Here is a 22,922-nt window from a genome sequence, read left to right on the forward strand (position 1 = left end):
ATAATTTGTCTTTGACTGAAGAACAATTTTTCAGGCTAGCCTGTGCTTTGGAGAAAAGCACACAGTCATCATTTTAGAGACATCAGAAATTTGGCCCTTAATTACTTCTCATGGTTAGAATACCTTGTGCTTCAGGAGGAGATGAGACACTTCAAATTTAGTGGCTTATTTAGTGAGTTTTTGGCTTCAGTTTCTAGCTACTTCAGTTTCCATGTGATGTTCCTTAAAAAATGAAAAAGACCTTTTAATCTTCTATCTGTTTTAATAGTTACAGAGAGACAGAATTAGCACTGGATGCACTATTATCATATATGGAAGTCTCCTCCTGCACTGACACCCTGTTGAGACATCTGAGGATCTCGTTTATCCCTCTGACCACAGCATTGTATTGTGATTTCTCATTGCACTGCTTATCCGACGTGAGCTTAAAGCCTGTTCCAGAAACACTTCTTTCTGATCTGTATTCTCTCACTTAAGAGTTACGACTTGCTGCTCTTGTTTGTAGGCTTATAACCCATCATTCCTGTGTAGAAAAATGCCACTTCTTGAGTGAAACACCTTACTTGCTTGTCTGCATTTGTTAAAAGTCAGATTATCATTCTTTATTATCCCTAGATTTTGTAATGCTTTTGCTCTTCAATTATTTAGGAAATTAAATGGGAACAGAGCTAAAAAGTGTTTGTTGCCATGCGTTAAGTAGCTGTTAATACAAGAAGGGTGATGACTAAAAACAGCACAGGAGTCAAATGACTTTTTTCAACTGCAGGGAAGTTAATGGAGTTGATTCTTTCTAGGTTCATTTTCCTTGTGCCTACAAAACAGTAGAAGCAGTTCTGTTTGATTCACAATTGTTGCCTCCTTTTCTGGGGATATTTCAGGCAGTTTTTATCCATTTAGATTTAAGTTAATAGTATCCATTGCTCTCAAAGAATATAGGTAGAATAAGATCTTGAATGAATATAGTGAGCAATGCAACATTGCAATGAATATTCTCTGCTGTATGCTTTGACATTGTTACATTCAAATTACTTCTGGATGGCTGCTTAACATTTTTGTAATTGCACCAAAAAATCAGTGCAAGTCAAGATGTATAGGCATGGGTTATGGCTTGATTTCCCAGTAGCACTGAGTTGTTAAACTAGGAAGTTGTAGATTATTCCTGTTCCTTTGAGTACCTGTCAATCTTGTGGCTGGAGACAAACTGCGTGTTTATAAAATCGAGGCAGTTAATCAGATGAACAGCAGATGAAAGTTGGGCTGTATTCTCTGCCCTGCCTATTGGGGTTTTTTTGTGCCAAGCCTGCATGCTCTTCTAATGCTCTGTTTTGAACCTAAACCACAGGTTTCTTCTTAACTGTTAAATCACACGTTTCATTCCCACCTATTGCAATCCTTCTGTCCTTTTCACATTTCTGTGCCTTTATTTGTCACATTTAGATGCTCAAAAATGGTGCTTTTTAACTCCTTCCTTGCTGTCAGTATTGAAACATCCAACTCTGCACTTTTAGATTCTGCCCTTCCTGTCTCCCTCCCTTTTTCCCCTCCATCCCACAGCAAAAAAATACGTAGCTTTCAGTAGAAGGGACTGAATTAGAGTGTATGATGTTACTAGGATTGTACATGTGTTGACAACAGTTTGTTTGTTCTTTTTTCAGGTACAAAGGTGAAATCGGCCAGAACACAGACGTGTTCTCGCACACAGAAGGTGGTCACTAGCCCTGGGAAACACCATCCCTTGAGTGCACTTGCCCCAGACAATCGGTATCTTTTCAGTCTAAGTCGAGAGGTGCCTGCTCCTGTCTGTGGTCCACTTGAAGGTCACCTAATTCCTATGGCTATTCCACTAGGTAGGAGCAAATAACCTGCAGAGGGATTTATGCAGGTTAATTACGGCAACTTCATGGAAATACAATTTGCATCTTCTTAAGTCAGTGATTTGCTGTGGCCTGTGAGATTTGCTGCTTCCGTTCTTGGGGAAGATGTACGTGGGGAAACAGTTTAAATGTTCTGGTTCTCATTCTTCATGCTGGATATCTGGCAACACAGACAGAGCAATTATTTGCTTAGCTTACCTTCTTTGGTGCGCTTTGCATTTCTAAGGTCCCTGCTTTAATTTTGGTATCCACGTAAGCAGGAACTGAATCAGTGGCCCTTGGATACTTTGCATTTCTAGGGTTCCTGCTTTAATTTTGGCATCCGTGTAAGCAGGAACTGAATCAGTGGCCCTTGGATTCAATATTTATGATGAGTTCAGCCCAACGGTTTTAGTAGGATTGTGCCAAAGACCCTGAATTCGTTGTCGTATCTTCTGTGGTTTTGGACCTTCAGTAAAACCTTTATATAGGCCTTGTTTCAGGAAGGGTTAGTATTCTGTTGGCATTTAAAGGTGATTATTGAAAATAAAGGGGATGTGAAACAAAATTTAGTGGGGTACTGTACTAAGTGTAACAGTATTTTGAATATGATTGAGAAATTGTGAGGTGGGGGAAGCATGAGATGTTATTGACCTTTAAACATCCCTTCCAACCAAACATACTCTATTGTGGGTTGGTTTTTTTGTTTGTTTGGTTTGGTTTTTTTAACGGCAAACACAATGTAGTTATCGTTTTCAGCAGTAGGTGTCACTGTAGTCAAGAAAAGTCAATAATTTTTAAAAATGGCAATGGTGAGTTTACAGTTTCTGCTGGAAAAGCCTTAAAATTACCTAGTGAATCACTGTACCTTAGTGAGTGTTAACAGGGGACTTCTTAATTGGTCTGTAATTGCACATGAGATCTCAGTCTGTCTCATGTGAAACACGGACACCCAGAATTTAATTTTAATTACTTTATTAATTTACTGACTTCAGAGATTTCTAGATAAATTTTTAATTATTTTTAAACTGTCCTTAGGTCAACCCCAAATTCGTGACGTCTCCCCGCAGCCTGCTAGGGTGGTTATGGGTAAACCGCATCCTGTTACAATTACAACCTCTCTTCCTCAAGTGCCACCAAAACCACCGGTTGAGATAAAAAAACCAAACATAGCTGTAATAGAGATGAGATCAGAGAAAAAGGATCCACCTCAACTGTCTGTGCAGGTACGTGTCAAGATTGATGGCTATTTCTTTGTTTATTTTAATATAGACAGTCTCATCCATCAGTAACTTACTTTGCCTTCAGTAGCTGGTAACCTTTGGAAACCGTTAAGTAGTGCTTCAGTAAACATTAGAAACATATAGAATGGAGGCACCAAGACTATGATGTTATTTATATTCATATTTTTAAGAGTTATCTTTCTTATATGACCAAAATAGAAAACTATTTCTTCCATAAGTCACTTATGCAGGGTGTTTGTAAAATAGTTCTATGTCAAGTTTTCTTCCCCTCACCCCCCAAATGAGATTTTTGAGCCAGAACAAACTTGGAATAAAAGAGTTATTAACATAAATGTCAGCTTTCTTGGATGACTGCTTTGGCCTTTAAGGTTTCTGTTCCAAACATGTTAGTCAATCCAATGATTTCACTCCTGATTAATCACCCATTGCAGTCCTTACCTAGTGGGTTGGGTTGGTTTTTAATTTTTTTTTTACGTGAGTCTGTTGTCAAGGAAGATAATGGTTCTTACATGTTGGTTATTTTGGATTAAAACTTGCGAATATACACACTCCTACACACACCTTTCAGATACAAATGATACCTGGAACTCAAAGTTAAATACAGGTAGAGTTATATGTGGTTTGTTCCCTTGCTGTTTCACTGTATATCCACCCACATGCACTTTGCTGTTATTTCACCCAGTTCTTAACTGTTTTAAATGTTTTATTGGGTTTTTTGTTTGTTTTTTTTCCCCCCATAAAATAATTAAGTAAGCATTTAAGTCTTTGATCTTAGAAAACAACAAAAAAACCCCCTACATTTTGGTGCTTTAATGGACACACCTTTATTACGAACTATATTGTAATACAGTTATGCTTTATTTTATTATATCAGAGAGATGACAATGTGAAGCCAGTAACCAGCCTACACAGTGGCTTGTAGGCCAACATAGTGTAAATGAGTTGCAAGTCAAACACATATCTGCTGTATAAACAGTTACAGGCGTGCTCCCTTCTGTCACATGCCGAACAAAGTATCAGGGAATTAGAGGATGGAAGAGATCAGACATTGCAAGAAATTACATGAATATTTCTGAGATTAGTTCTTGTATGTTACGGTATTTTGGTTTTCAGACCCAAGATACTGTCAAATAAAGGTATGAGAAAAGGAGCTCACCGAACTTCAGTGACTTGGTAGCAAGTGAAAGAAAGAATCTAAAAAGCTCAACGATAGTAGCTGAGCTAATACGCAGGTTTTCAGAGTGATGCTTTTCTTCTGTTCTAGGTGTTACCAAATGTAGATATTGACAGTATTTCGAGTGACAGTGTGAGCGTAAACCACGTTCTTCCAGGCTCTGAACCTGCACTTCCTCCTGTTGATACTGTAATACAGGTATTGATTGATCTAAATGTCTGTGAACTGGAATTTGTTAAAAAAGAAAATGTATTAAATTACTATGAAGTTATCTCTTTATCTTGTTTCAGTTAGAGAAATTAGACAATTCCAGGAAAAACAGAGTAATTATTCTGAAAAATGTGATATTTGTTTAAAAAAAATGAAAAATTGCAGCAAGAAGCTGTTCTTCCAGGATTAAATAATCACCATAGCAAAACTGTAAGAAAAACAGCGTGTCTCTGTCCTGTGATGAGTTGTAATCCCGAATTGGCCCCTGCTTGTCTTATTTATACTGGCTTCAGCGTTCTGGCCTGAAGAATGAGAACGTTCTTCATTCCTTTGACTGTTCCTTGGCTGTCCTGGGTGGTCAGTGGCATTTTGTGTGGCCTGGAGAGCTTGGGAGCCTTGTGTGTGGAGTTGACCGGTCTACTCTAGTCTCATTCCATGTAACTCATATACTCAGGGTATTCACTGACTAAGACAGAGTCTGTGGACTAAAATAGTGGTTATGACTTAAAAATTATATTAATAAATAACACTAGAAATCACATGTAAGTAAATTGCTTAAGACACTTCTCGATTCTTGTGTGCTATGTTTCACAGTATTTTGTCTTGCTGTTTCTTTAAGTAAGACTTACAGGTATTGCCTAGAACTTTTGATGTTGAGATATTTATTAGGTTTGGTAACAGCAAGTTTTAGTTGTCAGCGTACAAGAAAAGGTTCTAATGATCTCTTGCGATGTTAAGCAAAGACGTTCCTCCTCCCTTGTAGGGTGGGTAAAGCCCTTTTTTCTGGATTCAGGCTACTGACAGTGCATAGTGATTTAACTGTGTTCTTGTAATAAAGTTTTTTCTGCTAATGCCTTTTTCCCCCCAATATAAAATACTTAACGGTTTCAATCTGTCTTTGTAAGACTCCAGAAGATCTACATAGTGAGGAGGAAGATGCAAACTTTCCGGGAACTAATTTCATTGATGTTACTGATGTCATGCAGGTAATTACATTTTGAAGGCGCTCTTTTCCTTTGAAATGTTTTTAATTTTGTTTTATATTGTTCTGTTGTAACTGAAAACACAAATGCTGCTTTACTAGCAGCTTTGTGAGCAGTACTGGGTTGTTTACAGTGCTCTAAACAATATTCTAAATCATTGTTCTACTTGAGTGGCCTCCCTGCCCACGGCAGAGAGGTTGGATTAGATGATCTCCAAAGTCCCTACCAACCTAAGACATTCTAGGATTCTATGATTGTGCTTTAGTAAGTAAAAGACATATGAAGAACTATAATAAAAAAAATCTAAAATCCACTTTTATTTGGATGTGTAAGAATTCAGTAGAAATAAAAGTGGACCTCTAAAATCAGCAATGATTATAACACTTAGATTTCAAAACTTCAGACTCTAAATGTAATGCATATATAAGATGCTCTTACAGATTTTAAGTATGGTGATCTATATTTTTTAAAATATGGAAGTATGCCTTGATGGTTCCCTTTTAGAAAATTTTAGTATAGAGCAATTGCCACATGCTTTTGAGGCCCTAAAATGCTTTAACACAATATCTCATTTCAGTTAAACACGTCACTTCAGTTAAAAAAGACAAGCAGTGTGTGTGCACAACAGGTACTGCTCAGGGTCGTAGATGAAGAGCTTACATAATTGAGATTTTAAAAAACTTCTGTTTTGTTGGATGCCATGTCAGTGTGTCTGTGCACGCTTACAAACGTTGTTTCTGGGTTCTGATAACATGGGTTTATTTGAAGTTCTTTCACAGTTTAATGTTTTTAGGTAGCAAGTGCGCTTTTCTGTTAGCTGATCTCTTGTCAGCCAGAGGTGGGGGCTGATAAACGTTCGGGGTTGGTGAACCAGAAGGAGTTTTACTTCTCCAGATCCAGAGCAGAGGCGGGAACTGAGTGGTAGCTGGGAAAGCTGCCCCTGAAAGAAGCAGGAGGCTGCCACTCGGCCGTTGTGGAGTGTCTTTGCTCCATCGAATGGGGCAGCTCCTGCCTCCTGCTGCATTTGGGACTCACTAAATACCAGGAGCTTGAAATTGCTGTTACTGGCTGGTATTTCTCTTGAAGGGCTTTCTCCTCAAGCTTCTTTGCAGTGAGCTGGACTTCGTGTGTGCATACCTAAATCTACCCAAAAATATATTCTTTTTACCTCTCCTGTGTGGTCTTGATCCCAGGATGAGAGTGTACATCAAATATTAACTGTATAGCTTACAGGTCAGTATGGTAGATTTATTTTAAAAATTAATCAGTTATTTAACATTGTCAGTTAGTTAAAACAGTTCTAAAGGGATGCTTTACTTACCGAAGGTGGGGAAATTATTTATTCACTTTTAGTTTCAGAATTTCCTTATGTTATTGGGGGAGAGAATTTAAATCTATTTGGACAGCTTTCTTCTGTTTGCGCAAAAAGGCTTTATGTTATAAAAATAAATAGGAAAACTATTTAAGAAATCACTTTATGAAACAACAAGAAAATGCTGCAATGTTAAATTTTTTATATGTGAATAATAGTTATTCATCTTTTCTTTTTTCATTTTTTCTCCTGGATTGCTTTTATCTTTTATTTTTGGCAGCGGGATGTATTTTAACCACAATACCAAAAAATGTTCCAAGTGAAACATATGTTTGGCCTATGACCACACAGACAATGTTCTAAAAAATGTGCAAGGCAAACACAATATGAAAGCATAAAATCAACCTCTGGAGTGGCAGGGGTGTTTAAGACATCAAAAGAAAGCAAAGTTATTGTTATAAAAGAGGCTTCAGACTCATGAAGAAATGTGCATAAAACGCTATACAGGAAAACAGTTTATTGATGTCTTCCCCCCACCCCCCTTCTATTGTGAGAACTTAATGCTGTTAGAACTGAAGAGGGTAGGTATTTGAGTAAGATATTTTCTTTCCCCCCACCTTTTTTTTTTTTCTTCTTTTTTTCCTTCCTTGGTGGATGTTGCCAAAAGGCCTCAGGACTCTGTCCCAGGCATTTCCTTTTCCTAGATTTTGGTTGTTGATTTTTGCTTCCCCCCCCCAAATATCCTTTTCTACTAGAAGATACTTATTTAAGAGTTACTTTGGAGTTTAAATGCTGGTCGGTAGCATTCGTAGCCCAACAAAGGCAAGGCTGCTGCAGCTGCCCTCTCCCAGGTCCAGGGCAATCCCCAGACAGCCTCTTGCTCAGGAAAAATAGTTGGAAATGGCACCTAGTGAGGAGTTGAGACAGACTGTGCTGAGCACGGCCCTGCCACGGGAAGAGGTGATGTGCCTTCTTTTAACAAGGGCGAGTGTAAGGTCCTGCACCTGGGTCGAGGCAATCCCAAGCACGGGTCGAGGCAATCCCAAGCACAGATCGAGGCCGGGCAGAGAGCAGATTGAGCCCTGAGGAGAAGGACTTGGGTGTGTTAGTTGACGAGAGGCTCAACATGCACTTGCAGCCCAAAAAGCGACTCGTGTCCTGGGCTCCATCCGAATTGGCAGTGTGACCAGCAGGTCCAGCGAGGTGGTTCTCCCCCTCTGCTCTACTCCGGTGATGCCCCACCTGCAGTACTGTGGCCAGCTCTGGAGCTCTCAGTACAAAAAGGACATGGATCTGCTGGAGATGGTCCAGAGGAGGCAACAAAGATGGTAGGATGGCTGGAGAGCCTCTGCCACGAGGACAGACTGAGGGAGCTGGGGTTGTTCAGCTTGGAGAAGAGAAGGCTCCGGGGTGACCTAATAGTGGCCTTCCAATACATGAAAGGGGCTACAGGAAAGCTGGAGAAGGGCTTTTTGCAAGGGCAAGGGGCACGGCCTGAAACTGAAAGAGGATAGTTTTGGGTTGGATATTAGGAAGAAATTCTTCACCATGAGGGTAGTGAAGCACTGGCACAGGTTGCCCAAGGAGGTTGTGGATGCCCCATCCCTGGAGGTGTTCAAGGTCAGGTTGGATGGCCAGGTGGAGCAATCTGGTCTAGTGGGAGAGAGGTGTCCCTGCCCACAGCAGGGGGGTTGGAACGCGATGATCTTCAAGGTCCCTTCCAGCCTTAACCATTCTATGATTCTTCTCCCATCACAACCTTACTGGCTGGTGTTTGAAGACCCAGAGCTCCATCTTCCAAAATAGTTCAGTGAAGTGCTCTTATTTCACAGTAAGAAAATGGACGTGTGGAACAAAGCAGAAAAAGCTGTTACAGCTCTGATTTACACACTTTATTTTTGATCAAGGGTTGTACCTACAACAAAGTGGGTTCAGGCTTTCTGGACAGGAGAAGTTTCATTAGGGCAGCCCTTGCATGGGCCCTGCCTTATTCCGGAGTGAGAAATTTGCTTGGTTAACGTGAGCCCAGACCAGACCTGCAGATTTACTGAATTTGCTCTCCAACTCCTCTCACCAGCTGTATCCTTCAGAATCTTTAGCAACCTCACTAAGATTTAAGATTAGAGACATTTTTTACTCTCTCTGAACATGCCCAAATTGCTCAGAATTTTTTGCTAAAAAAAACCCCCAACCTACTGGGGGCAGTGATTTATATTCTATTTTGTGTTTTATTTTGTATTTTAATTTTTAACACATTTAACTCTTCAGATGAAAGATCAGAGGTGACACCTGCGATGCAGCCTGACCTTGCTTATGGAAATTGCTTTAGAAATATGTCGAGAAAAAATCCATGACTAACTTCGGGATGGCTTTAGTAAAAGGCTATACATATACATGTTTGGTGATGGAAGAAAATCGATCTATACCACCTAATAATTTCAAACTTTTTTTTTTTTTATTATCTGAATATAATTTGGGAAATAGAATTTTGGCTTGATATTTTATAATAAAGCACTATGATTAATATTGCAGTAATATCTGAAAGACTTTCTAATTTGTGGCATATTTTGATTGGGAATCATGATAGAGATTTGTTACCAGTCTCCGGGGAGGTAAGATACAGAATAGAGTGCAGAGCATTCGAAATTGGTCTACAGGGTGATGTTATATGTCCAAGTTGAATCTGTATCATTAAATACTGACTATTGTATAGGACTTTTATTTCAGCAGAGGTAATCTATCACCCTAATATGAATATAATTTTCTTTTGGATTTGTGCATTATTGAATAGAAAACATTTCTGCACTTAGTTTAGTAGTGCAGAAGAACCACAAAAGTTGGTCAGAAATTACTAAATACATGTACAACTTACTGTATATACTTGGTTTATTTAATCCAGATGTTTATGTTTTGCATACTTGCAGAGAAGATTATATTAAATAGGCAACATCAAAGCAAATTTATGGTGTAATGCAGTCAGAAGAAAATGCACAATGAAACACTGGACAAAGACATCTTTACATTTGCTGTCAGGATGAATTACGGTTATGAATACGTGCATCCGAACAGAATGAACTGCTTATCAGCTCGCCAGGCAGCCAGCGCCATTCTGAGTTTAACTTTACTGTCTTATTTCTATGCCTAGAATGGTGTGGAAGTCTTTGTCACCAAATACACGTACTCTCTTGTTGCCTGCTTTGGAAGTTACAGCTTTTCTTTGAAGAATTATTACTGTTTAAAAATCTAGAAGGATCCTGTTGTCCAATAGCTATTTGTTGTAATACTTATCATGGACCTATTTAAGTTTTCAGTTTTAAAGTATATTAAGGAGATTAAGTAGGAGAGTATTAATATTGGGCTGGGGAAGGAGACAGGAAAATGTTAATTTTTTTGGTGTCCCTTCTCTGTTCTTTCCATGTTTTAGTGATTTGTTCTTCTATTCACAGAACATACGTAGTGGTTTTCTTTTTGGTTTATGGGCTAAAAGTAAATTTAATTTATGTAAGGGAAAAGACTTTTTTTTTCTGCCTTTACTGTGTTGGAGATTAATCTTAGTAAGTATAGATTTACAGTGAGCTCTTCTGTGCAACACCACATACTTCTCCCTGGTAATTTAGGACTCAGCTCTTCATCTCTTTCTGGCATGCCAGATTTTCTTCTTAGAGAATCATGTTACTATTGGAGACATTTGTTTTTAGTATTATGAGTGAAGGATGCAGGTTCTCATCCGTCGTGAGACATTTCTGAAGTGTTACGTTACGATACGATGGGTGGGTGACTGCTTTTGGGGACTTAATGCTGTTCACGTGCTCGGGGGGACAAGGAGGGCGGCAGCTGTCAAACGTTCCAGCACACACCGAATAACTTTATGACTTTTTAGAAATAATGCATTGAAGTTAAATTCAAAGGGTCTTTGAGGATCCTGTGAATTGATTACCTTTTTAACTTTCAGCAGCAGAAGGTGAAGTGTGAACATACATGTAACATGTTAACTATTAATATCTAGTCTTTGGTGCTGGGAACTTTACAGTTTTGACTGACTACATTGCTCCTTAACTTTTGGGAATGTGTCTTTCAGACAGGAGACTTTAAAGTAGAAGTTTGGTTTCCAAAAAAAAACCCCCAAAAAACACCCCAAAACCAAACTAGAAAACTTAACCAAACTAGAAAACTTAAGGGTTGTGTGCAGAGCAGAAAGTTTCTTAAACTTTTTTTATTTTAAGGAGGGGTATTTCTGGAGTATGTATTAAAGAAACCTAACTTATGTCACAAGTCAACTTCTCAAGTATTAGCATTGCCATTGGCTTTCTGCCCTGTGCAGGACAGGCAGGAAATATGAGCCAAATCGTGTTTTACTTAGCAGTTCCTATAGCTTTATACCTCTACAGATTTATGATTTGCTAAGTTTAGAACTGTATCAATTAACTACAACATACTGAGAAGGGAGAATGTGGGTTGTGTGCTGTGATGAAAATGTTTTCTTAAAGAAAAAAACAGTCTTGATGGTTACCTTAATGTTGCCTTCCAGAAACACACCGTAACTTAATTTACTATTTATTTATTGGGATCAGGAAGAAGAGAGGGATGAAATTCCAGAATTCTTTGAGCCTCTTCTGGAGCTTAATGGAGAGTTTAGAGTTGCCTCTCCAAAATACAACGGACCTTTGTTTCCTCCACTAGCTTCTGCTCCTCAGCAGTGTTCTGATGTTTTGGATGAACTGATTCAAAGGAGAGAAACTATAGAAAACAGGTTGATAACGTGGTGAGTTGCAAAGTAGTGAGAGAATGTATGTGGAAGAAGGAATGACTCCATAAAAATACCTTCCCTTTGTTCCTCCCACCCACCCTTTTTCCTTTGAGCTGCCTTACATTTTATGTCAAAAATGCTCTTTTGATACTTTTAGGTGTCTTGGTGTTTGCTGATACTTAAATGGGTTTTATTCTGCTAGGGTGGAACAAGAAATAATGGCAAAAATTATCAGTGGGTTGTACCCAGTTCAGAAAGAAAGAATGCCCAGTGTTAGCACCTCAGAGAGTGAAGACAGTGAGACTGTAACCTCTGACATTGGTAAGTAGGGGTTATTGTTCTCAGCTGATGGATTATCTCAATTTTGGGCTAATTTTAACAAGCTGTGAGCTGCCTGGATAGTTGTTGCCTGAGCCTAAGAGCTGAATCAGTGAAACTATAAAATGCAGAAGTGTGTGCTTTAATTTATGTTGAGACAGAGCAAATGCCACAAGGCCATTCAAGCAAATTATCTAAAAAAGAGCAAAAATATATAAAATGTACTACTATGCAAATCAACTTCTGTCACTCGCCATCTAAACCAGATTTGGCATTTTGCTAAGCCTGTAATGTTTGTTTGCCTTGCTTTTGTTAATAGATATGTCAAAAATTACCTCTGTTACATAAATACGTGAAAATGGGAGATAAATGCATTTCTGCTGTGATGTCACTGCCCTTTGCTGCTGCCGCCTTTTGTGATCTTGAATTGCTTTTCTACTGTCGTTTCATTACATGTAAAGAAATACAACTTATGAATGTATAAAAGTTCATGGAAATTGAGTGCAGTGAATGCATTTTTAAGAAGTGACACCTGGATATGTGCTTTATTCTTCTTCATTTTCAGTTGAAGTTGTAGGTGGTGGAGGATTTCAACTCTTTATCGATGCTGGTGTGCCTGTGGACTCAGAAATGATAAGTCATTTTGTAAATGAGGCTCTCAGTGAAACAGTTGCGACCATGCTGGGTAACAGGGAGGCTCAGAAAGCAGTTCCTGATATAAACGTTCTTCCAAGAACAATGGCTGTGATGGTAAGAGTCTGTTTTATTTAAGCTTTCCCACTGAAGTTCTAAAGGATAATTTCTCTGTGTTGTGATGGTTCAACTGTACAAGACAAAGACAATGGAAAAAGACTGATGAACTGCATGTGCATGATTTGCGTTTTTGGATTATTCCTTATTATACCCCAGCAAGCAACATGATTAAACCTATTTCACTTGAGGAAAAAAAAAAAAAGAAAACAAAGAAAAAATTAACTCCTTTGTATTGCATGCAACATGCTATATATATTTAGTTTAAGACTGGGTACAGAACTGATTTCTAAGGGAAAGACTTGATAATTTCATGTTGTCAAAAGATATTTTCAACAAAAATAGCTATGCTACTTTCTTGTGAAACCGAAAAAGAAATTAAATATGAAAAAAGTGATTTTTTCGTATAAGAAGAAATAGAAGCTGAGGGTGATATTATTTTTGGTCCTGCGGTCTTGCAGCCATTGTTTAGTATCCGTGAAAACGAATATTAATTCTTTTTAAGTTCTGAGTTCAGTAATTTTCAGTAAATGCTTAAATCATTAGTAGAGCTTCCTGTAATAAAGGATCATTTTTTTCTGTTCCCCTGATAATCAGATGACCACTGGCTCTTAATTTGATAACAGCATGGCTGTGCTAGAATCTGCTGTTGTATAATGTCTTTGGGCTGAATGTGGAAATTGGGGCTCTTAGCAAGCTGAACTACTTAAAGCTTTGCTGAAAGCGAGGTCAACTATTCTCTTCTACCGTGCCTATAGACTGAAATGCCACGTAGTGCCTGCTGTGGGTGATGAACCAACAGATTATCCCATAGTCAAATGTAACCATTTCGCTGCTGTAGACCTAAATACAGCCATCCTGCATGTAAGAGCTCTTCCCCACCCCATGACAGATTAAGGAGGGTACGCTGTTAAGGAGGACTGTTCTTTGGAACTTGTTCTGATACGTAGAAGCCTCTTCTGATAACCACTCTGCATTTACGAGTGGCCCTCTTAAGCCTTCATGTTACGAGCTTCAACTGGGATGTCCTTAGGCTGAGGCAGTTGTTTTCTCCTTATTTGTGCGCTTCAAGAGATTAGTTTTGTCCTTTCTGGCCTTTGTTTGATGAGGCTAAACAAAGCAATTGTCCGTATGGGTACCATCACTGCTCTTGGTGACGGGCAGCACTTCTGTGTTTTCCAGTTTAGATCAGTCTTGACTGTGAGTAATACTAACCTGGTAACAGACATTTTTAATAAGACTCTAGTATGCAGGCTGGGGTTTTCTGAGAGCCTTGTGCTATAGCAATGATACTCTCCAGCCTTTATTGTGATAAGTCTTTCTACATTTGTGGCTAATAGTTATCCTTCGGATTACTTGTACATTTGTAAATTTTTTGTTGTGGGTTTTTTAAATCTCCTTTTTCCATTTCTGCTCTCTCCTTTCTTACTGTTTCTTATCTAGAACTTCAGCTGCCCAGTTATCGAGTTCTTTGGTGTTCATGATGTCACACAGTTGTGTGCAAATTGCCAGATGTGTTCTCATGTTCCTCTTGCCATAAGTTTTTAATAAAAATCATCAGTCTGAGGATTTATTCTTCAATAACTAGCCTGGAAGCCTTCCATTAGCACCATTATCTTGTTTTTTTTATGAAATGTCAGAGAACAGATCTGGAAAAAACCTAGAACCGTCATCCATCATGCTCCGTAGCAGGCTAAACAACCACCATCATACTTGCTTGTCATTTTTATCTCCATGGCTGTCACTTTTATCTCCATGGCTGTCTTTTTTTTAAGAAACATAACAACTATGTTTGTGCTTATTGTGATGCTTTACTGTCTTGACTGTTGCTTTGTTTGTAATCTGCTCTTTAGTTAATTGTCTTAATAATGAATAAAATTATCATGCTGACTCAATTTTATCCATGTAATGAAATATTTTCATGCCTAACATTGTATCAAGTGCTTTATTACGATTCTTATAATTGTATAATCCATATGTAGACTGGACATTAGGAAGCATTTTTGTACTGAGAGTGTGGTCAAACACAGGAACAGACTTTTTAGAGAGGTGGTCACTGTCCCAAACCTGTCAGTGTTTAAGAGGCATCCGTTTAGATGAAGGAGTCAGAACCATGAGGCATGTATCTAAGCAACAAGCATTTCTGTTCTGTGATAACCTGCCTTTCTCTCTCTTCCTCAACTATTTCTGAGAATAGTTGGAAGATAAGAGTTTTGCACTGAGATAATAACTGTGGTTATGACTTTTTTTTCCTCTCAGGAGTCTCTTGTGCCTACTCCATTGCCAACACCCCAGGCCACACCACCACAAACACCACCTTCAGCAAAAGAATTGCCTCCGGTCAAAACTCCAGACTCTTCTCTATCTCTTACAGAAATGAGTGGGGATGTTCGCAAACATGAAAAAATTAAAGAAACAGGTAGTGAAAATAATAATTGAAGTTTAGAGGTAGCAAATATGCTTTAATCTAGTGCCTTTAATTTTCTTCTTCAAAGACACGTTATCTCTCGGGATAAATATTCTTGAGGCTATAATTCAAGTGGGAACTCATGTAGTACAAAAACTGTGGGCTAATTAATAATATAAAAAGCAAGCACCTTTTATTTGGTAGCAGTTCCATTTTCAAAATTAATGTACTTTTCTATGGTCTGTGTGATTTCCACCCCTCCCAACCCCTCCACACCTTTTCACATCAGAGGAATAGCTGTCTTTCACTCCTTCCTGTGTTTCTGATGTTAATTAAGCTGATTTTACACTCTCCAAGTAAAACAGCTTAGTTTTTCAAATGCAGAGCAGTCTACCTTATTAGAGGAAGTAAGTGACTGAGGTTTTATTCTAGCTCCTTCAGATACCAACGCTGTATTTAAGAGACTAGTCTTGTGTCCATAACTATCAACAGATATCACAAAAACTACAAGTGCTTGTTAGAACGGACTAGCTCTCTGTCTGAAATGTACGTCCTGCTTTCCCTTCTGATCTGAAATTTGATGTCACATGTGCAGGCGTTGAGACTGTGGCTGCCATGAGTCGTGTTGGCACACCTGTGGTTACCCCAGTCAATACACCACCTAGGACAATCACACCGAGCCCTTCTGCCCCAGAGTGGGTCTCCGAAGCTGCAAAAATGGGAAGTCTAAAGCCTTCAGACCCCTGGGATGATGCAGAACTTCCTCTGGAAGAAGAGAAACCCAGTCCTTCAACTGAAGAACTATTCCCTCCCAGGGCTGTGTGAGTTGGACAGGCTGCATGGTTTTCTCATTTCTTAAAATAAACAAACATGTATTCCTTTTACATATAACCTCAAAATGTCAGGAGAAAGAAATATTTAATATATATGTCAGGAGATATTGAGATAACCCAGGATTTTTTTTTTTTTAGTTTGCTTCTGTTTTGGAGAAAAATGTGAAATCAGAACATTTCTCAGGATTTATCAGTTATTGTTCATCATCCTGTTAAATGCTGTGCTTAGTAAACTCCTATTCTTACAATAGCCAGTAATAAATGTAGAGACGATGAAATATTGTATCATTTGCATTTTATTTTGTCTATTACCTGAGGAGGAACACACTTGGTAATTTTTAGTTCTAACCAGAAATTCAGTAGTAATATTATATAACTGTGTTGATTCTCAGCCTATTCTGTAAAATGCTGTGCTCTTTCATTTGAAAAAATATGTGCAAATTAATTTCTTTTCAGTATTGATTCAAGACTTTAGTCTGTGTTGTTCAGTGCATTTTGATATATTCATAATGCATATTCTTACATTACAGTGAGATGTCAGTGGCTAATGATGAGGAACCAGAGGCCTTGATTTTACCACCTCAGCAGCCATCAGAAAGGCACTTGGAGTCGCTTCCTTGCGATCCCCAGGTCCCATCACCTGTCCCTACAGTTAGTTCTGGGCCGTCCACACAGGAAAGCAGCCTCACCCTCACAGAAACAGAAACTACAGACAGACCCATCTCAGAGGGGGAGGTACTCTTCAGCTGTGGACAGATGCTGGCTGCAAGAGGTAAGTGACTAGAGAAATTTGTGGAAATTAGAACTTGGATTATTTTTTTTTTAGTATGTAAGCTTCTCTTCCAGTCTACCAAAGTTACACTTCATACGTTTTCTGATAAAACTGCAGGTGTTATCTTGGTCCTTACCTTTCAGTTCATTATTTTGGATTTAAGAGTACTCGTTGCTCTTTTTTCTTCTTTGTGAACAAAATGGTTCTGCTTACTAAGGAAAAAAGATTGGATTTGCTCTTCTGTCACAGGATCAACTTGGAAAATAATTGGGACTGTCTTGCACAAGTACCGTGTGGTATTAAGTACTACTTTTTATTGAAAACAAAGTATAAGAGCCATTTTTCTTGGAAGCTGAACGTCTTTATAATATACATCCGGCCGCAGGAGTTTGCAACTTTACTAAAGGACTGTGTTGCAATTATTAAAGAATGTGGTCTTGGCTTTCTTTCATGTAACTTGCATGAGGTTTAGTATTTGTAAGTTAAAATATTTTTCTGCCTTAGCAGGAGGAGGACTATCTCTTCCAAACCTCTCTGAGAGCTTAACCAGTACTTTACAAGATGCCAATGAAATGGTAAGGAAATGTTTCACGAGGCAACAGACTGATAAAGCGGGTGTGCTTTAAGTATTTTCACTTAAAATTCATGCTTTTAAACTGTACACTTGCAAAAAATATTAGAATCTCAGAGCTCCAAAGGAAGGAAACAGGTTATACAAATTAATTTATACTTAAATTTGAATGATTTGCCTACTTCTGTAGGTGAGAGATAGTTAACAGGTGTTTTAATGTCTTTATTGGTTTTGGTTTTAAGATATCTTAAACAAAACATTGTGCTGCAAACTCTTTCAGCTTTGAGCTATCTTTTAATTGCTTATGTGCTTAAATTATTAATGTAGGTTAGCTGAGGCTGGAGTTAGTTAAAGCTGTTTAAAGCTTCAGTATAGTTTATTATCTGATGTCTGCTTTAGTCCATTGTCCTGGCAACCTCCAAAGTCAACGTATTCCACATGCCCTTTCTCTCAGTACCTTTTCTTCTCCTCAAATGCCTGGACTTTTCCTCTCTGCCTTTGTAATGCCTTGTGGTAGGACATAGCTGTCATATAAATGATGGTATCAGAGGAGTACTATGTTTAAACCAAACAGTTTTCTTTATGAAAGTACATTGATAGTGAAAGTGTAACAATATTGGTTGGAAGGGAACTCTGGAGGAATTTCTAACAACTTCCTGAGCTGCCTCCACAGCAATCTATGGCTCTTCTAGAAGATGTCCAGATAGTTGAAATCTGCCACAAGGATGAGGAACTGCAGTCATCAGATTCTATTGGTCAAGTGCTCTGAAGCAAACCCTGCCCACAACACCCTACTTCTTTTCCCCTCTGGTGCTGATTTGAACTATCAGTAGGCACGTGGAGGTCTGTGAGTTCAAGGAATGATTTGAGCTGGGATGAGCTACTGGGCTGAAAGAGTTGTGGTCTGTGGCACAAAGTCCAGCTGGAGGCCAGTTGCTAGTGGCATATGCCAGGGGTCAGTACTAGCGCCGGTGCTTTTTTTCATAGAGTTATTCAGGTTGGAAAAGACCCTTGGGATCATCGAGTCCAACCATTAACCCTACTCTACAAAGCTCACCCCTAGACCGTCTCCCCCAACACCACATCCAAACGACCTTTAAACACCTCCAGGGATGGCGACTCAACCACCTCCCTGGGCAGCCTATTCCAGTGCCTGACCACTCCTTCTGTGAAAAATTTTTCCTAATGTCCAGCCTAAATCTACCCTGTTGCAGCTTGTGGCCATTCCCTCTAGTTCTACTACCAATTACCTGTGAGCAGAGACCAGCACCAGCCTCTCTACAATGTCCTATCAGGTAGTTGTAGAGAGTGATGAGGTCTCCCCTCAGCCTCCTGTTCCTCAAACTAAACATGCCCAGATCAGTAGTGACTTAGATGATGGGACAGACTGCATCATCGAGTTTGCAGATGACACAAAACTCTTTCATGCACCAGAGGGTTGACACCTCACCGGATCCTTAAAACTGTGTATCAGGTGAACCTAAATTAAAGTTCTTTTCATCAGGTTAGAAAGCTCAGGGAACTTTGGAAGCCTAAAAGGCCTTGTTTTTCTTTAAGTATTGCGGTCTTGTTGTATCAAAAAAAAGACTGTGCATGTTTATGCATAAAAGGAGAAATCACTGTCTTGTCAATTTGCTTGTTTTTAAATGCCTAGGTTTTCATGACACAAGTTTGAAGTGTGGAAACTGGAACAACTTATTGTAAAAGAATAAAAACTTAATTGTGATCTAAATTAAGAATGATTCATGTTCCTACAAAAAGCAGTTTTCAATTATGTATTTTGTGGATATTCTTTCTTTCTTTTAGGATTATGATCCTCCCAGTGAAGGGCAAGTGGTAAGAAGACCGGATAAAGGCTATCACAGGGATCCTGTCTTGACTCTTTTGGCCAAATTAAATCAAGCACCTGTTGCTGCACAAGGAGGAATGTACCATTTGGGGGTAACTTTGTCCTTTTCCTTCCAATACAGTAGTGCTTCTTAAGTTAAGTGCTTTCTTCCTCAAAAGTTAGGTAAAACATTTCAAGCTTATCTTTCCTGTTGGTGACAGGACAGACTCAGAAACTTCATTCCCGGCTGGAAGTGATCCCACTTCTGTTGGCTGTGTTCTTGGGTAAAACTCTTTAAAAATGCTGAAGATTAAGTGCTTTTATAAAAGAATTAACTCTATATAGTATCATACGTACCTCATTTTCAAGGTGTCTGTGTGACTGTGCCAGTGTACTAGATTTGTCCTGTCATTTTGAATACCAAGAAAGTTTTCTGTCACTTCAGCAACAGAGGTGGTATGATTAACAGTGCAAGTTTACCACGCCTAACAGCCTTATGAGTGTTTTAATGGGGTGTGAAGAATAACCCAGCAAATGCTTATATGCACTTTTGCACATGCTGTTGATACTGATCTTGGAACAAAACCTCAAAATATTCATATTCAGCTCACAGGAAAAACAAGCTAACAGAAAAATGTAGCTCTCTGCATCACAAAGGACAAGAGTCGGGGTTTTTTGTCACACATCTAAGTATTTTATTGGTTTGGACTGGGCATCCATTCTAGCTGTAGGAATGTTTAAAGGAAGTGAGCTTTGAATACTGTAGTATGGTTCATGAACACCTTTATTTACAACACATCTTGCTTTTTGTGATTTTATTGATACATATGCAGTTTCTTCCTTCTGTCTTGGTCAGTTTAGTCTAAATAATCACCAACTTCACTCACCTCCTTAACTGTTCCTTTGTCTGTCTTCGTTTTGCTTAATGAGCTCTGGTGGATGGACTTCGTGAAAAGCTTTCTAGTGTCAGCTCCGAGTCTGACTGTAATTGCAGTGACATTTTCTCATCAGCACTGCCAATTACAAATGCGTCTCTAATTTGTTTTTTCCCTTTCCCATAGTCACAGACCATTCAGTCTGTCTGTACAAGACACTAATAAACTTCCCCCCTCAGATTCTGACAAGGTGTGCACAATCATACCTTCTCATGAGAGAAAGAACATTCTCCTAGTGTTGCATCTGAATGATCCTGTGCATGTGTGTAACCTGTTCTCCTGCATAGAAGCAAGCGGGTGTTTTTTCTGCAGCTTTAAATGTCAGAATCCAGAGAACCTTCCCTTTTTCAAGGGCCATCCAAACCTATTGGAAAAAGAACTTTTTATCTGACACGCTGCACAACAGAGAGTCAATAGCTTTTAGATGCTTCCAATATTACAAGGTCAGGCAGTCAACAATGGCCATATATGTAATATTAAAGAATTCTTGTGCTAAAAATCTAACTTAGGTTCTGATCATGTTGGGATACCACTAACAAAGTTAGTGATGTTGTTTGGTTGTGATTCTTCTCTGTCCAGTACTGATACTTTCAAACATAGTTAGGTGGTACCTCCTCAGTTTCAGTGCTGATAGTATAGACTTAATTTTATATATGTTTTAAGAGTTAATGTGATTAGATACCAATGCCTGGTTTAGGAATGAAGACATTGGGTTTTGGTTGGTTCGTTGTTTTATACCTGCTGTTTGGATGTTGCTGTTCTGTGTAGGATTCTGACGATAGTGTTGGGGAGCTCAGTGAAGGTCAAAGACCGAGACTGACCAGAGCAGCAGAGAGAATCCTGATGGGCCCTTCGATTTCTATGGCCCACCTGACTGCTCGGACTTCGGAGAACGGACTAGACGGGCAGCTCACCCAAACTGGAGGTACAATTAGGCTTATTTCTTCTCTGTGATATTTATGTGGATTTTGAGGATTTTCTGTAACAGTATCTGAAATAATTTCAGAGAATATGTTTAAAATCCAAACTTAAAAATGTGCAGGCACTTGCTACAATTGAATTACTGACATTCCTATTCTGAGAACTGGACTTAATTCAAGCCTTGTCTTCACTCTTCTTTATCTGTAAATTTGAACAAAAATCATGGCCGGTACCCACCTCTCTATATGAAAGTTGACTTGTAAAGTAGGTATTTTATTCTTTTAAGTTAAATTCAGTTCTCAAAAGCACTTTGAGTTTGTGTGTTCTTAAGTTGGTTTCCATAAGACAGGTACTACACTCATGGTTACAATTACTTCTGTCTGTCCTTCTACATAGCACTCTTCCCCATTGTTTTTATCACTCCTTCAAGGTGATACTGCACTGCTTCATGATAGGTAATATATTTTATCTTTATGTGTTCCTATAATGATATGGAAAATTTTTTTTTTCCCCAGATGGGTAGCTGAGGCACACACATAATACAATGACTTGTACAAAGTGGTGCAGGGCTAAGTTGCTGTGGTAAAGCACAAAAATTAATTTATTTCTTTTCAGTTGAAACTAATGCTGTAACCAATGACCTGTCCTTCCTCTCCTCTATTTTATCCAGTTTCTGTATTATCTGAAAATGTACTTCTATACCTGCTTAACTAAACTGCTGCAAGCATGTAGAAACTCTTCATTTTGTTGGCTGTGGATTTAAATATGATTAAACTGAAAAATAATTATCAAGCTGTTTCAAGACAAATGTGCTTGCACTGTTTCATCAAAAAGTTGTGTAGAGTGATCAAACAGCTCGTTTTCTGTCCTTTAAATTTTTGCATTTATGAATTTGACAAGAGAAGCCTGTCTCGCATTATCAGCCCTCAACCAGTAGGAAGTGGATTGAAATTGAATGTGTTCAACACGTGACAAAAATTTGCATTAGATTTGAATTGATTTGCATTTGAACTGGTTGTGCAGAAAGCACAATGTTTTGGACTAGCTTACACCACTGTCAGTCTTGAAAAAAGTGTTCAGGTACTTTATATATTATCAAACTTGTACTCGAAAGTAGCTGGTTGAATGTTGTTTGGAGATGGGTTATGTTAGGCTCCCTGGCATAAGCCATTTCTCCAAGTGACTTGTTTAGCACTGTGCTGTTAGAGAAGAGTCAGCGTTAAGAATGCTGTGATGGAGGAATAAATTCGTGATCTAGATGAATCTGCAGTAAGTCCCTAACGGGACCATATAGAGATTTAGATGATGTGTATTAATGGGAGACTCTGTCTACTAGGGATATTTCCTTCTTACCCAGACTGTCCATAGCTCTATAACATATTTGTATCTCCTCTATACTTATATTTAAATTTTATTTAATTTAGGATGCCCTTTGCCTGTCCTGTATGTGTCTAACACTTTGCAAAACCAGCTCCTGCATGTGATCATAATCTAGTAGTGTGTTTCTCTAGTAATTTTTCTATATTTGCCTCTCTAAATCTTGTGGTGTTGTTTCTGTTGTAGTATTTTTTTTGAGAGGGGGCAAATGTCGTGGACTATCTATCCATAGAGGAATTCCCTGTGCTTTTACATAATCTGTAATAATCCCATACTGAGTTCTGTTGCATTCTAATGAATTTTAATTCGCCTTCCCTCCCTCCCCACCTCCAAACACACAGCAGAGTATTCATTGACATTGCTAAGGAAACAACACTGTATAAAAACTAGGATCTGCTTTCAAGACAAGACTATTTTCATATCAGAGTGGAATAGAAAATCTTGTTTCCAAGTCCGTTTGAGAGTGAAGTCAATGCTGAATAGGAAACAATCTGTTCTTGGTTTGGAGTGGCGAGAGAGAAGGAATGATCTGTGATTGTTTCTGCTTTTCTTCCAAATTTTTTTTTTTTTTAATCTGTCCACTGGCATGTGAGATTGCATGTCCTTCAGTCTAGTGCAAGTCAAGGACAAAGAGTTATTTCCTGATAGTTACAATGCAGATCCATTGTTTTATTTGATAATTATTTT

The 22,922-nt window shown here is 38.6% G+C and overlaps 1 protein-coding gene across 1 annotated transcript in view; it reads left to right on the forward strand.

The window, feature by feature from the left end:
- Positions 1-1,655: 1,655 nt before the first annotated feature.
- KIAA0586 (KIAA0586 ortholog) overlaps positions 1,656-22,922 on the forward strand; it is a gene marked incomplete at its 5' end in the record, with an annotated part of 53,018 nt that continues 31,751 nt past the window's right edge. The window contains 13 exons of the mRNA XM_009871661.1: positions 1,656-1,847; positions 2,892-3,079; positions 4,362-4,469; positions 5,387-5,466; positions 11,341-11,538; positions 11,726-11,844; positions 12,407-12,591; positions 14,851-15,010; positions 15,594-15,819; positions 16,362-16,603; positions 17,111-17,178; positions 18,981-19,115; positions 20,706-20,862. Of these exons, the coding sequence (XP_009869963.1) occupies positions 1,656-1,847; positions 2,892-3,079; positions 4,362-4,469; positions 5,387-5,466; positions 11,341-11,538; positions 11,726-11,844; positions 12,407-12,591; positions 14,851-15,010; positions 15,594-15,819; positions 16,362-16,603; positions 17,111-17,178; positions 18,981-19,115; positions 20,706-20,862 (2,058 nt within the window). The remainder of the gene's footprint in view (positions 1,848-2,891; positions 3,080-4,361; positions 4,470-5,386; positions 5,467-11,340; positions 11,539-11,725; positions 11,845-12,406; positions 12,592-14,850; positions 15,011-15,593; positions 15,820-16,361; positions 16,604-17,110; positions 17,179-18,980; positions 19,116-20,705; positions 20,863-22,922) is intronic.

The sequence above is a fragment of the Apaloderma vittatum genome, unplaced genomic scaffold (genome assembly GCF_000703405.1).
Source record: "Apaloderma vittatum isolate BGI_N311 unplaced genomic scaffold, ASM70340v1 scaffold4376, whole genome shotgun sequence".
NCBI lineage: Eukaryota > Metazoa > Chordata > Aves > Trogoniformes > Trogonidae > Apaloderma > Apaloderma vittatum.